This window comes from Hetaerina americana, unplaced genomic scaffold, assembly GCF_022747635.1.
Source record: "Hetaerina americana unplaced genomic scaffold, ioHetAmer1.1.p SCAF_3, whole genome shotgun sequence".
Lineage (NCBI taxonomy): Eukaryota > Metazoa > Arthropoda > Insecta > Odonata > Calopterygidae > Hetaerina > Hetaerina americana.
Window position 1 is genome coordinate 108,092,954 of NW_027286874.1, and position 16,141 is coordinate 108,109,094.

Below are 16,141 nucleotides of genomic sequence, written 5' to 3' on the forward strand. Positions count from 1 at the left end.
TCATCACCCTGCCGCGCCGCGCGGACGTCCTTGAGGGGTGGGGGCGGGGGGGGGGGGGGTTTGACGGTGTGAGCCTTGAGAGGCGACCACCCTCCTCTCGAGTTCCAAACCACAACGGGTTATTTCCACCCGCACGGCTCCTCTCTCTCTCCAAAACTAAAGCCACCCTGTTCACGCGACCGAAAAATAAGACTTGCCAGCTCCAGCATCCGAATAAAGAGCAGCCAATAACGGAAATTGACGGAATCACGGAGCAACCAATCAACATCAAGTTTTTTGGTGAGGTGCGGTTAAAGTTATCAAGAAATTACTGAAATGTTTACAGCTGTTTACGGTGATATTCTCTCAAGATCCGTTTTAAAGTGGATTGAGTGTTTAGCTAAACAAGACGCCACGGATGATGCAAGGTCGTGATGACCTTCAACCACCTGTGTTGACGACAACATTGATCGTGTGCGGTCCCTTGTCCTTACCGATTGTCGATAAACTGTCCGAATGAAATCTGATGATCTGAATTTAGGAAAATCAACAGTGCACACTATTTTCACCAAATTTGACTCAAGGCGATGGATGGATCCTTCACCATGTGAAATGCACCTGCACATTCAGCATTGATTGTTCGACAGTTTCTGGTAAAAAATTCAATCACCTTGATCCCTGATCATCCTCCTTATTCGCCAGATACTTACTATCCCCCTGCGACTTTTATTCCTTTTCCCAAAATGCCGAAATGAGTTGAGGGGACATCACTGGGAAGATGTGGAAGACACAATAAAGCAAGAAACGACGAGAAAACTAAAAAGCCCAACTACCGAAGACTTCCAAGGGTACTTTAAACATTGGAAATTATATGGAATAAGTGCATACTAGCAAACGAATGGAGAGTACTTTGAAAAAGGGGACAATCGATATAGACTATATTTTGCAAAATAAATTTTTGTTGGCCTCAGTTCGCGTATTTATTGGACATACCTCATAGAGTGGAAGCGAGGACGCTCCACCTCCCCATCGTCACCATAAACAGCCTTTAAACGACGATGAATCTCAGTAGGAGTCACTTTTTAAGTCACGCTGTTTAACTCACGTTGACATAGCACTAGAAGACGTCTCCATGCTTCCGCTTCTCAAAAATACATGGATGAATGTAACGACCTCCATCCTGCGCATGCGTGTTGAAGGGGAATGTTACTTTCACATGCCACCATGAGTGCTTCATTGAAGGCCATTTTCTTTCTGTTTTACAAGCATGGGTGCATTAGATTTCGGCCTATCCTCGTAACTTCCCTTCTTTACCTCCTTATCCTTAGAATTCCATTGCATGTCGTCCAAAATGCCTTTCTTTTACTTCTCTCGTCCCCACTTAACAACCATTCCTCCTTCCAAGAATAACGCTCTCACTCCCAATTGATTCCCCCATCGCCGAAATATTTTTTCTTTCTTCCCCCACTCTGCCCGACATCTGTTCCCTCGTCAACCTCTTGGTTCACCTAATTTTCTCCGTGCTCACCCATGATAAACGCCTGTCTCCATCTTCTTTAATCAGGCTTTGGAGCCGCCTTTCACACAGTTTAACGATATATTTTTCTACGCCTAACTTTTATCGCTTTATTCAAATGCCAATGTCGTTTCCGAAAGTTATCTCCAGGTGCCGTGCCAATATTACTCGTGGTGATGGTAGTCAACTAACCGACAGTAGAGCATCCTACTGTCAACCGTTTCCCTTACTCTAAATAGGAGTCTATTTCAATTCCCTTTGCGGCATCCGCTCAGTATTTTATTACAAAACCACAGTGGTTTTTTTGTTTGGTTATTGTTCTTTCCAACTCGCTTAGGGACTCGGAAAGAAAAAAAAAAGCCATTTCGGATGGAAATAGGAATTGATGGAAGTGTTAATCAGAGCGACGCGTTCATATGCTACGTTTTGCCGGGTAGTTCATTCAGTCCAGCGATATTCGTCCTATGACATTGGATTAATTAGGATTTATTTAGTTCGGTGTTTCGCTGAAAATTACCGTTTATTTTTTATTAATTGTCTAATTAATTTAGAACTGTTTTTTTGTAACTTAAGCTTAATACGCACCTGAATATACTACTCTTATCTATCCAAAACCCCGATATATTTGCAAGTTTATCGGTTGAAAAATCTCAACAGTACCCAAGTTTCTGAAACGCGGGTCTTAAGATTAACAGTTTCTTACGAAGGATGGTCTCAATCTTCCAGTTGCGGACGGCATGTCGAGTCATCTAAATATAATCATTATCAGACGTAATATCATGACCTAATTTCATTAAGAAACCTAAGGATTCCTTTCAATTTTTCAACAGGCATTATAAATTAGATATTTTATGAGTGTCATATCCTGAAGATAGTTTATTTTTGTTATGTCATCGCATGATAAATGGTTCAGAAATCGCTTTCAGTAACTCAGTAAGGTTGTTTTGTATGATAGTAATATCGGCCATGATAAATTTTTATCGTGGTACAGGTATTATCGAAATGCATAAAAATAGATATGATTGATTCATTTCACCGCAATAATAACTCAAGTGGTCAGCGAGTGTTGAATTTTTTAATTTTATCGCAAAGTGCGAGTGATTCATTGAAAATGTGGAAATCCATTGAAAAGATAAAACTTTATCAGCAAGGACACTCCTTCGCGTCACCTCGGATGACGCATACGGGGACGTTTGTGGTTTAACATAGCTTCCCGGAAGTTGACGCGAATTGGCTCTTATTAAATAGTACCTGTCAGCGAGACCACATCGGAAATATGTGCATAGGTCACTGTATTGAAAATTGGGTGGTATGGTAGCCTAGTGGGTAGGTAATGGGTTCTGCTGCTGAATGGCGTTTTCTGGGATCATTTTCAGATGTCGCCTCTGGATATACCCGGGTTACACCCTTCTGGGTAGAATCTGGAATGTCAGAACTTCCTGGCAAACCGGTGGCGACGCAAGGAAAGGAACCGGCTCCCTTATTACCCTTAATGTCTAACTTGGATCAGACCTCAGGGGTTGTTAGGAGGTGACCTCGATTTACGTCAGTCAAACAACCTACGAGCTAATTGTTGCGGTTTTGTGTTTTGATATTTAGATATTTTAGTTCCCTGCAAGCCACCGCCAGGGTGTGTGGCAGTGGGTGAATACACACCAGATTAATTTTTACCCGAACATGACCCTACAGTCGTTGGACAATCCTATGATGATCCATTATTGTTCGTGGAAAAAATGATTTCTTAAATCTATCTGTTATATACTTGAATCTCTCTAATTTTATTGACATAATCTCTCCTACCGTTGTACGTGGGGTTATAATACATTTTCGACATCACTGCTAAAGAGACGTCCTTCCAATTAATGCAAGAGCTTCAATCTGTAGTTTAACCTTCGCTCAGTGAGTGATTCCCAGCCTGGCTGCTCTAATATTTTGGATACGCTTCTGAGTTTATCATAATAGCCTTTTGCAACTCTAGCTCCTCTGCGCTGCACGCGATCCAATTCGGCAATCAATCTTAACTTCGTGAGAATCCCATAAAATACTTACAGCATATTCTAAACGAGGCCTAACCATGAGAAAGATAACATTTCTCTTTGATGTTTTCATCACATTTACCAAGTACTCTTCTGATAAATCCTAATTTTTTCTAAGCTTCTCCACATATTCCTCGTGTATATGTTTCACCCATGAGAGATCGTGAGGGAGGGTAAATGCCTAGGTATTTAATCGAGTCTGTACATTCCATTTCGGTGTCCCCAATGCAGTAGTCCTTCAGGAGGGAATTGAGCTTGTTCCAAAAATTCATCACTACGCTCTTTTTCGAGTTTATTTCTAATTGTCAAGTGTCGCCCCTGCGTTGTATAGCATTAAGGTCATCCGTTAAAGCTGTGATAAAAACCTGATTAATTGTTTGAATGAAAAAGAAAAATACTATGTGATCACGATCCATCATTGATCAATAAAAAGGAATAGAAGTTTTATTCTTAGTTGGCGTAATGACGTGTAGTTTCATGAGAATCAAGAATTCGGTTTAAATAAATGTCCCTGTGATCAGAAAGAAATAATGATGCGAGAAAAATAGAACGATACACCTGGTCTACCTCTCAGATGTCTCATCGATAAATTTCACTGAAAATTTGAAAATATTTTTCATTTAAACCAATATTGATGAGAAGATTACGGTATTTTCAAAGAAAATCGTTTTCGCCAATGTTGACAGTCCTTTCTGAAAAATTAAATTTTTATTAGTCATTTGGTCTTAAATTAAAATTTTGTTCAATTAACCGTATGAAATATATTATGACTAAACTTTCCGAGAGGTTGTAACTATACGTATTTCCCACCTAGCCCTATTACTGTCACAAGGAATTTGCCATTCTTATTGTTATTGATGATTTTTAGTGGCATTTGTGATTGAATTTCACAACGAATGGTACAGGCATATCCCTTTACTTCCCGGTAGATAATAGTGTCAAAATAGGAGGGAACTTGTTCTTTAAATATGAAACACGATTAATTCCAGTGGTACCGTATCCATTTACGCAAGAAATTGTGGAAATATGAATATTTAGGGGGTAGTAGAAATGTATTTTAAAAAAGTGGTGTTTTATTTCAAATCGCTGGGAAATTATTTTAAATGAAATCATCATATCATAATTTATTCACCAGCGGACCATTTGGTATAGACCATGTGGTATAGGTTTTGTCGAAGCAGAATATGCATAGGTGTATTTAAAACAATAGAAACATGGGGATACAATGCAAGCTGAATACAGATACATTCATTGATTACAAGACAGGTATTAATCCACACTATAAAACGTTCTTTTGAATAAAAAATATCTTAATTCAATCTCAATGGTTACTAAACACGCATTAGATTTCAGAAAAGAAGGAAGTTTATTGCAACGAATAAGTGCCATATTCTTGGGCCATTGGTAGGTGCATCTGGTGCGAACAATAATTGACGAGTACATGGATTGTTTATGTTTGGTGGCTACTGTGATTGTGTGTGAGCGTCAGCATAGGTGGGGAAAGTCTTTATGATCATTCCTACATACTACCTTGATCAAAAAGTTCCCGGAATAACCACCGTGTGGCGCTCCCATCGTTCCGATTTGAGTTCTGTTTTTTTTGTTAAATTGGTACATCTGTTGTTGATATTCCCTTTAAATCTTAGTGTCATAACTTGACATTTGCAAAAGTTACGTAGCCAAGAGTACATCTATCTCTGCGTGTGTTGGCGATTTTTTACAATTGCAGAAATGGATTTAAATTTGCAATAACGAACTTGTATTAAATTTTGCGTAAAAAACGGATTTAGTGGCGCACGGACGTTGGAAATGTTGGAAAAGTGTTTCGGCAACGATTCTCTAAAAAAAACGGTCGTTTACCAGTGGCACGAGCGGTTCAGAAGTGGTCGTGAGTCAATCGAAGATGATGAACGCAGTGGCAGACCATCGACATCGAAAGTCGGTGAAAAAATTGATAAAGTAAAAGAAATGTTGGTCAATAACCGCAAATTAACCATCAGAGAAATAGCGGAGGACTTGAACATTGCCTATGGATCCGCCCAAGACATTGTGGTTAATGATTTGGGTTTCCGTCGTGTAGCAGCAAAATTGGTGCCAAAAGACCTCAATTTCATGCAAAAAAGAGACCGTGTTGACGTCACAAAAGACATGATTTGCGAGGCTGAATCCGATCCCACATTCATCAAAAGGATCATTACTGGAGACGAGACGTGGGTTTATGAGTACGACACGCAATCCAGACATCAGGCAAGTGAATGGCGTTCACCAAATGAGCCGAGACCAAAAAAACCACGTCGTTTTCAGTCAAAAAAGAAGGCAATGCTGACGGTTTTCATGGATTACAACGGTGTAGTGCATCATGAATTTTTGCCAGAAGGCCAGACAGTAAACAAAGAGTATTATTTGGGCGTTATGAGACGTTTGCGTGAAGCAATTCGCCGAAAGAGACCAGAAATGTGGGCAGAAAACTCGTGGATTTTGCACCATGATAACGCACCGTCGCACAGTGCTATCATTATTCGTAATTTTTTGACGAAAAATGCAACAAATACCATCCAACAGCCACCGAATTCACCTGATTTGGCTCCCTGTGACTTCTTTCTGTTCAATCGAGTTAAAAAACCATTACGGGGAACGCGTTTTAGCAGCCGAGAGGAAGTAATGGAAAAATCGCAGGAAGCACTGATGGACATACCGAAAACCGAATATAAAAAATGTTTCGAGGATTGGATCAAGCGCTGGCATAAGTGTGTTGCAGTCGATGGGGATTACTTTGAAGGGGACAATATAGATTTAGATGAATAAACTTGTATTTTTAATTTTCTGAATAAATTCCGGGAAATTTTTGATCAAGGTAGTATACTACAGTAGTAAAAATATAAATAAATGGAAGAGGTAAAAGGTTAAACTGCCTAAATAATGGAAGACTACGGGCATCACATTTAACTTTAGCTGACGATCGTACAACTTTTTTTGCAATTTAAAAATGGATACGGCCTGTGGGGATGAACCCCAGTTTCTGCTCATATCTATTTAATATTCCTTTGACGAAATTACTGATTCCTATCGAAGTAAAAATGTTTGGTAATCTAATTGTGAGCACGAATCACTCGTAAATGGGACGTCAGTGTTCAGTGGCCCTTTTTAGAGGCGGTCCGTGTGCGACTCCCGTTGGCGACCGTCTTCGTATATTACTCCTCCAACGTTACAACTTTCAAATCGAACTATTTTGCTTATCAATGAATGCGTCGAAGTCCAGTTGGTAGAGAGTTGGTACTACTGACCGGAAGGCCCGGGTTCGATTCCGTGTTGCGCTTCTGGGCACCCTCAGCTCCACCCAATTTGAAAGAGTCTGTTCAGGTACCAGATCTTCCTGGGACCATAGCCGGCACCGGGAAGGATTTCTCTGGTTTGACTAATTGAAACGGGGAGGAAGATTACCAGGAGCCAAAGGAGAAACGCCATCGCTAGGTCGGATCGTTTGATAACTCGAGGAACTTCTAGTTGGACAATGCAGCAAGTAATTACTAGTTGTTCATGCAAGTAACTAATTTTAACATTGGGCGGATAGACTAGGTATCGTGTTTTGTGACTATATAATTTAATTTACCGCGGATAAATTGTGTCGCACTGATTATTGTGGACGGGGATCGAACTAGGTGCGATTTTTGAGGCTTCCGCAGGAATATGAGCAAGATAAAATAACATTGTTTTAAAATTCCTATCTGAATAATGCATTTTGGGTATGCTTAGAAATTGCTTAGGTCTCTATCTTAAGACTTTGAAAAAAATTGAAAAAATACGGGAGCAGGTCTGACAGGAATCCGGGCGTAACAAAATAAAATCCACTGAATTGGCTAATTATATCTTTCTCCCTGGTCGTAAGTTGGATTTTGATTCTGTGTGTAAGAGGGCTATTCTGTTTTATGAGACATTTATAATTTATTCTTTTCCTTCCTCTCTTCTTTGTGATTTTTCCATTCTGATGTCATAATAACTGAAATAACTTGCTAATGGCCAATCGGCTACTATCAGTGGCGGTCGAGAGGCAACTTCTGACAAATGGCGGGGGACCACTTAAACATCCTGCGATTACCTGCTAAAAGCCAATATAGAATAAAGTGGGATGTGATTGACGAACGCCGCCGTTATATCGGCCTAATTGGTTGTTTCCGCGATGTAGTCGCTTGACTACCGAATCTGATGTTCACTCGAGTTATGGCATTCCATCTCACAATTAGTTCAATGGCTTCGACATTTGGTCGTCGGTAGTATTCGTATATTGCCCATCAATCGTATACTTTTATATTGCTTTGACCTTTAAAGCTGAATGAGGAACTAAATATCCATTCAATTTCTAATTTTCGCGGCAACCTAATTAAAATTTTAGGTATAATTTTTATGACACATGATGACATAGCTAATTTTTTTTTCGTCCCTTAATCGAGGATCTGGTGAGTTTTTGAGGACATGATTGTTTTTTTTTCTTGATTAACGGAGCTGTCGGAGCGCCCTGGGCACCCACCGCGTGTGCGTAAACAAAGACTCGCGACTTGGGGGGGGGGGGGGAGGGAATCCGTGCGTGGAAACGGGGTGTGTGGGCCGGGTGCCCCCAACCACCAGCTCGCTGCAGCGGGATATAAAAAGAAGTGGCCAATGAGTCAAAAACAGTTGACTTCGAGTGCGGCGTCGTCCCTCTTAAGCCGGAAGGTGCTCTTCGCTCCGTGTATTTTCGTCACAGCGCACGCCGCGGTGTCAAGACCCCTCGCGAGGCGATCGCCTCTTTTTTTTGTGCATTCGCCCCGATTCGGACGCGGCGCGACTGTCTTTCGGGGAAGCCACCGCCTGGGAACAATAACCGACTCCCGGCCTCGCGCGTGCATTCCCACCCTGGAAAAATCAACTGAACCTGCTCCCGATTCCAGTCTACTGCTTACTCCGACAAATCGTCTTAAAGGTGCCGCCCACCATTCGGATCGCTGTCCGGTGGCCATCGAACGCAGACACCGGAGGAGTATTGCCTCACGGACGGGGATCATTGCTCCCGCCCCACTCCGGATCGAACTCATTGAATTAGATTATTGGGAGGGTGACGATTGGGTTGGAGGAGGTGGGGGAGGGTAGGGCGGCGAAAGCCAAGGGGTTTTTGGGGAGGGGGGGTTGAGATAGAGAAGAATTGGATGTAAATTTATCCCGTCTAATTCTGGTTTCCATCCTCCCATTAAATGTGACGTGGCTTTGGAGTTGGTTTCCGTCCAAGTGGCATATATTTTTTTCCTCCCGAGGAGGGGATCAGCCGTGGGTCGTTGGGTCTCATTGGTGGTGTTCCGACGGGTCTGCGCGAACGCGAAGGGTGCCCCTCCGACGCCGGTCACTCGCTCCTGGTCCGTCGCGGGTGTAAGGTGCCTTCTCACACACCTCGTTCAGTCATGTCGTCTTCGGCGCGGGCAATGGAGGCGATCGAGGCTTCGCTCAGCGAACTCTCCCCGCAGCTCAACGGAGGTGAGAACGTGATTTTATACGCCCCGCCCTCGTCGATTTCCCATTAAAACGTCTCCATAAATGCAGGTGCCGCAATCCAACTTTCAAACAATATCTCTTTTTGAATATCGCAGTTTTTTTCCTTCCAATAATTGGTCGTCTATATATCTGTTATCCTCCCCCCTTCCCCCTTCGCTCTCTTTGGTTGGTTTTCCGCATCTGTACATGCGCCTGGAGACACATTTCCCGGAACAAAAAAAACATTGGTTCCGTGCATCAGATTCGTTCCCGGAAACTTTCGATCTTCATTCAGATCCTTTCATTGATTTCGCTGCATCCAAATAAAAAAATCCTCCCGACTCCGTGGCTCTTGGATTGCTCCCGCCGTGGTTGACATTGCCGGACGAGTGTCCGTCCCCCTTCGGAAGTTTGGCTGGTGAGAGTGACTCGGAATTTAAATAGTAAATAATCATTTAGATTTTTCTTCTTGTTCGTTCTGTTAAATTATCGTCGTAATCTATTTGAATAAAAATCCAGGCTAGGAAGCGGCCAATGTTTCTAAAGTACTATGTTTTAATGGGTGTATTCGAATATCAGAAAATATTGATTGGGAAAAAATATTCTTCTGAAAGTTTCGGACCATAAAATGGTTGCGTGAAATACTGAAGGATTTGTTAAAATGCCTGCTTAAAAAGTGCCAGCTACTAGATCGCACGGAATAAAAGAAAAATGAGCTTTGGTACAAACATTTAAAAAATAAAAACTAGTTTTCACCTGACGAAATCAATTTCAAACGTCCCGAATTGCGATTTTAAGTATTGCGAATTATATTGTTTTTTCGTTGAGATAAATATCGTTTCTCGTCGCGGTTTCATAATTTAATCATAATTAACTGGTGTTTGGCGTCCTGATACCGCTGTCCTTCCGAATAAAATGCACACCGATGGGCGGGATCTGATGTACTCAGTTACGGTCGGTACACAACGTGTGGAACTTGACAAGTGCTTTTCGTTATTGGGAACCGGAGAAGACAGGTTCTACGTGGGAAACAATTCTGGTAGTGATGGCCATCGATGAAGACGACCTACGGCTGAATAATTTTCGCCATTTGGGATAGGTGGATAATGTGATAGAAATAGGATTCTCAGGGATTGGTGAAAGGAAGGGTGGAGAGAAACGCGACGTCGGAAAAGGCTGACTCTTTAATCGAAAGCCGCCAAGGAGTCCCCAGTTTAATGTCACATCCGACGGTCAGCGAACTTTATTTGAACTCTCTCCGCATAGAATCGCAAATGGGAATCAGGATAACCCGTTAGAAAGACCTCGCCACCTCATGGATTTGAACCCTCCCAGGGAAAATTAGAAAAAAATAGAAATATTAATAACAGGATTTTTCAAATGTCGAAAATCGATTCATCTGATTAGTGCAGATTAGAGGATTTTAGTACCGTTTACTCTTATGCGTATTAATAAATTTATTTTCCACGCAAAAAATGATAAATTTATGGAATATATTTGAAAATCGTAAACGGCACCATAAAAATGCTGTGTTGTATATTTTCGTCCAATCATTTTCAGTTTTTATTGATTGCTGTATGTCTAGAATATTTTATGTATTTTCTAGTACCCTGAAAATCCACCGCTAGGGTGTGCGGCAGGGAGTGAATACACACCACACTAATTTTGATCCGAATATTTTTACCCCTTCCGCGGCCGGACAATGTTATTCTGATCCCTCATCGTTCGTGGAAAAAGACACCTTAAATCTATCTGTGCTCTACACTTAATCTCTCTAACTTTATTGACATGGTACTACTATTGACTATATCGACTCTCATGTCAATACATGATATCCATATTCACTTCATCACATGGTCTTGTGTTATACTATAGCTGTGAACGCGAAACTGAAGCGGAATTTCCACCTAGTCTTGTTATACGAAGGTGTTGTGCTCATCGGAACAAAACCTAGGGTCATTAGTTCGGATCCCACCTGGGCTATTGCTTTAGTGTTTGAAATGGTGAAATTTGTTCAAGGGTAATTATTTTGGACATGAGCTTTCTTCCTGCAATGGTACATTCTCTTAAAAACTGATATTTCTTTACGTACTCACACACCTGTGTTTCTGGTGAAATGGGAATCAGAAAACATTATGCGTCCTTGTGAAATCTTAATAGGTAATGTGTGTGTTTGTGTGTGATACTTATCATCTCTGAAACGATGTCTGATCCGTTTCATTTGGCGCAGAGTGTATGTAGTAGATATCAAAATCTTCCACCGAAGGCCGAACAAGATTTGAGTCTCTGACTCAGACTAAATCATGTCAAAGAGTGGAAATGATGATTTCATAATTATCACTCCGGGGACTCAAAAACATCGAAATTTTTGAGTGAAGTCCGTGGGAAAATCACGACTGTTATCATGTGAGTCATGCAGGATTGAAATGAAGGTATCGATCTTATATGCGAAAAAAAATTGATCGTGATCGTTGTCATTGGAAATAGGGTAGCCATTCGTGTATCGTGGCAGGATAGGGGCCTTCGGGGAATTGGAATGCTTCCTAATCGAGCATCAACGGAATACTACAAAACAAGAGACGTCCGGTCATCTGGCTTGTACTTCCAGCCTGTGCTCCGACCTCGTTGCAGTCCGAACCAAATGCTCTGCTTAATTAGGCTCCCCGAGGAGAGGCTAGAGTACTTAATTGCCCAGTTGGCCAGTGCGTCTCTCAAATGCTTCAAACCAATCTCCACCGCGTTCTCTTCTCACCGGACTCTTTTACGGATCTTTTCAAAGGCGGATTGGTTTTCACTTCAATCGTTCACCATGTTACGGATACGAAATCAAAGCCCGACGTCTCCCTGTTTCCTCTCCGGTACGACCGTGCTCCCATGCTGGTAGTAGGTGAGCTATTAGGGGAGGCGGTGGACAGCTGACGTAATTTGCGCCGTTAGACAAATATAGTAGTAGTATTTATGGGAAGCGACCGACAGCCAAGGCCATTTGCGTCGTTAGGGATTGATGGGGAAAGGATGAAGGGTGGAAAGAAACCCGGCGTCGGCATTAGCCTACTCTTTACGAAAGGCGCCAAGGGGTCCGCAGTTAAACGTCCCATCCGACGGACGTCGTACTCAATCAAAGTGCCCTCCGCAAAGCAACTCAAGTAGGGATACCATTGCCGATTTTTTAATTTCGATCCGAACCTAAGCCCTCTCGGTGGGAAGCCTGTACGTTAGCCACCGCACCATTCCGAACCCCCGTTAGTCAAATATATTTGGTAACTTTTGTATGGGTAGGATTTACAGGCTATGTGGAAAGGGCGGAGAGAAACCCGGCGCCGGCATTAACGTACTCTTAGCGAAAGGCGTCAAGGGGTTCACGCCCCGGCGGATGGCGCTCTGCACTTGAAGTGCACCCCACACAGCATCCCAAGAAGGAATCGGAATGCCTCCGGAGAATCCCACCACAACCGGGATTCGAATCCGGGTCCATTAAACTAACCACCGCACGATCCAGATCACCCGTTGCTATCCATAAGATAGGAATGTTGAAGGCCAAGTTGTAGTTTTTCATTTAATAAATAAGGCTATCAAATATAATATATGCTTACAGTTCCTCTAGTTGTACCATCTTAGCCCGAGCGTTGGGTTAATGAGAGGACGGTCTAAGGTTCAAATCCTTTTCATGCCTTTGACTCTTTGAGACATCTTCAGTTCATCTGTTTTGCATTATATGTTGTCACTATAAATAAATAAAAACTTAATTTTGGATGTTACATGGTTTTTAGTCGCCCCCTGCCACACACACACTAACGGTTCCTTGTAGGGTATCTCTCAATCTAAATGGTACGCTGCAAGCCTCCGCCAGGGTGTGTGGAAGGGTATGAGTACACACCAGACTACTATCACACACAAAAACAGTCCACCCACCCAATAGCGCGGTAGGATGACATTATTCTGATCCCTTGTCGTTCGTGGCATCTTAAATATATCTGTTTTGTACTTAATCTCTCCCATCGTATTACGATGGGGCTTGTAATACAGTTAGTTGCAACATCATCGCTAAAGACCGTGTCGATGGATAGATTCCTCGGTTTAATTCATATTGTGCGACTTTCAGGGCAATGGAATTTCGGAAACCCGGAGGTCACCAGGACGACCGAAACTCTGGTTGCTGGTCCACCCACGCTTAAAATCTTTTTGAAACAGATTTGAAACTCTCATCCTACCCCTACCCCCCCCCAAAGAAATCCTCTGCTGCATTTTACTTTAAAAGTGCCTCTGGTATGTTTGCAATTACCATCCAGTTTATCTCCCTTGCAACTTTTTTTCGATGTTTTGAGCGGTTACCATTACATTACATCTTAAGTCTTCATATCGAAATGGAGTAAGCGCTGAAATTATAAATTTTGAGCAATTAATTCGAACAAAACTTTTAAACAAATTCCAGAATCACTTGTTAAACCTAATAGTCAAATGACACTGAGAGGGACTAATGTGCGTTGGTAAGACGTGTGATGCTATAAATTGGGCAAAGGAAGACGTTTTAAAATTCTCATGAAAAACACTTGTACTAAAACCGATCTCTTAAGAACCACTCGATACATTAGCGCATTGATTGGCCCTCACGAGTCGGTTTTGTTACGTTGTCGAAAGTATTTTATTTTGCCATTTGGTATCCTATCGGTTGAAACAAGGGTCAAATATTCGTCTGTGCACATTGTGACGTCGATCGCAATTTCTACAACTTAATTATATAAGTTTCGCGCGCGCGCCAAAATGTCATTGTCGTTGAGGTCTTCGCTGAGCCGTGTTCTCTTTCTCTCGCTCTCCTTCGCGGTTTCCTCCGGGGTAAAATGCCCCCCCCCTCGACCCCGCACACACGGTTCGCCCGAGAAGTGAATGTCAGCCTGCCCGCCCTACCCTGCCCATGGCGAATTCAATTCCGTTTCGTCAAGTCTTCGGAGCCGGGGAAGGCTTTGTTTGCGAAACCCCTGGATTCGTCGTGGTCCCTGCCAGGGATTGTCGGACAAAACAAGTTCGCAACCTCTATTCATCATTTGGGATCATCCTCCCGTTTTCGCGAAAACAACCCAAAAATATCTGTGTAAACAGTCATTGCTATTTCGTTTTCTGCGATTTGCGAAAGTGGGAAGTCTAAAACTTAAACTTCAACAGCCTTACGATAAAGGCGACTTTTTTTTAAAAATGGCAGTCCGCATATTTCATATATTCAGCCAGAGAGACGACGCGGATCTGCGGCTGTTGTTGACTTTCAAATTCATGTCTTGAGCCCGAGGTTGATTTTCAAAGGGATTCCAGCCTGAAGTGTATTCACCCCTCTTCTTCAGCTTGCTTCCCCCTTTTTTTTTAATCTTGGCAGCGCTTGGACGAGACTGCCCTCGCCAAGCGTACCATTTAGTCTTCGCGCCAATCAAATATAGTATGTCACCATCATTCTTGACAATTCTTCTTCTTTTTCTCTGTTGCGTAGTCTATCGCCGGCGATGCAATCAATCAATTTAGTGTCTATCACCTACACACTCCAATAAAGATAATGGGACAGTCACAATATCAGTCTCGTTTTACGTTGTTTTCGTAATGCTTTATCGGAGATTTGGCGAGGATGCAATGTCTGGCTGAAATTCGTCTTTGGTTTTGGTGATTTGTTGGTGCTATTGGTTAACATGATAGATAGATAGATAGTGGTATTTATTTGGGCGAAATTGAGACCAAATGGTCCCTTCTTCCATTTAACCCATCGTCATATACATATTATATTAGCCATTAAACTTATAAATACATTCATATGTATGAACATGCGAAGTATGCTGCATGAATGAGTCATTAGAGAGATTATAATTATTATTATTGCATCTTAAATTGCAAGCCACCGCTGGGATGCGTGGCGGGGGGGGGGGTGATAAAAGCATTCCTCGAGGGATATAAATTTATGAATGTATCTGGATTCTTACTGGGATATAAACAAGTTCTTGAAGTTTGATGAAACTACTTTTTTGGTTCTAAAGTACAACGACTTTTAATGCTCAATCAAGCAATAGCTATGACGAAAGTTGATTCTCAAGAAACCATTTAGCAATCGCACGTTCCTTTGGGGGGTACCAATTTCAAACACTCTTTTTTTCAAGTTTTTAAAAAATATTTCTCACTGAGATCTAGGCACATAACTGAGGAAATACTGAACGGTTTTTTTGATCGTGAATTCCTATTCATTTGGTTGGTTTTCATCGATACTCAGTACTTATTACGTTTAGAAATCATTCTACTTAGTTGGTGAAAAAGCGGATCTCCCGACAACGTCTATTCGCCGTTTTGGGCTGAAATTCAATCAATCAATTGATTTATCAGGTCCCTGATTGCAATCTCAAAAATTATCTGATCGTCAATATTTTCATTTCTTTGTGGAGATTAGCATTCGAGTTCAATTTTGAAGGCGTGTATTAAAATTTCCAGGTTTCGGCTTTTGGATCAACACGTTTGTGTAGTAAAAATTCTGATGGAAAAGTGGTCCACGACCAAGGTTAATATGCACCGGTATTTAGAACACGATTAGAGGATAGACTAGGCGTAGTTTCCCCTACTTTTCCCCACTTTCCTTGTGCTTCTAGGCTCCTGTTTTGCCTTTGAATGTTTCCCTCTTACCTCAATCATATGAGATCGTAGGTTCTGTATATTTCCACTTGTGCCCTCGGGACTTCCAAATTTAAAGTAATAAATTTTTTAAATATGCTACATTAAAAAATAGCATTGCCGTTCAAAAAGTGGTTCGCGCCGTATGGTGAAACTACCAGTGGATTTAATTTTTAGAGTATTTAATTGTACGTATATGCGTAAATATACACCTCCCTTCAGGCTGGTCAACTGAATCTTCCGATTCCCGATTTCATCTCAAAACAAAAATAAACTGTTATCGGAAAATTATTGGCCAACATTAATTTCATTCATCGTTTAGCTTTCATTTTGCCGTCTACTTATTTTAATTGCTTAATAAAGCAGATAAATTGCATCAAATCGTTTTCTGCGGGAATGAGAAACAAACTCTACATTTCTCATTGCTAATACTGCTTCTTTCTTGCGGAGATATCAGGAACGTAATCCTCCGCTAAGT

The 16,141-nt window shown here is 41.7% G+C and overlaps 1 protein-coding gene across 2 annotated transcripts in view; it reads left to right on the forward strand.

Moving 5' to 3' along the window:
* The window catches only part of LOC139690291 (carbonic anhydrase 2-like), a 64,585-nt gene that overhangs the window by 25,624 nt on the left and 22,820 nt on the right, over window positions 1-16,141 (forward strand). The window contains exon 1 of one of the 2 annotated variants that reach the window (XM_071587652.1): window positions 8,911-9,033. The exons of the other annotated variant lie outside the window; for it this stretch is intronic. Within the exon in view, the coding sequence (XP_071443753.1) occupies window positions 8,961-9,033 (73 nt within the window). The 5' untranslated portion in view covers window positions 8,911-8,960. Of the gene's footprint in view, window positions 1-8,910; window positions 9,034-16,141 lie in introns of those variants that run through there. 2 annotated transcript variants of the gene reach the window in all.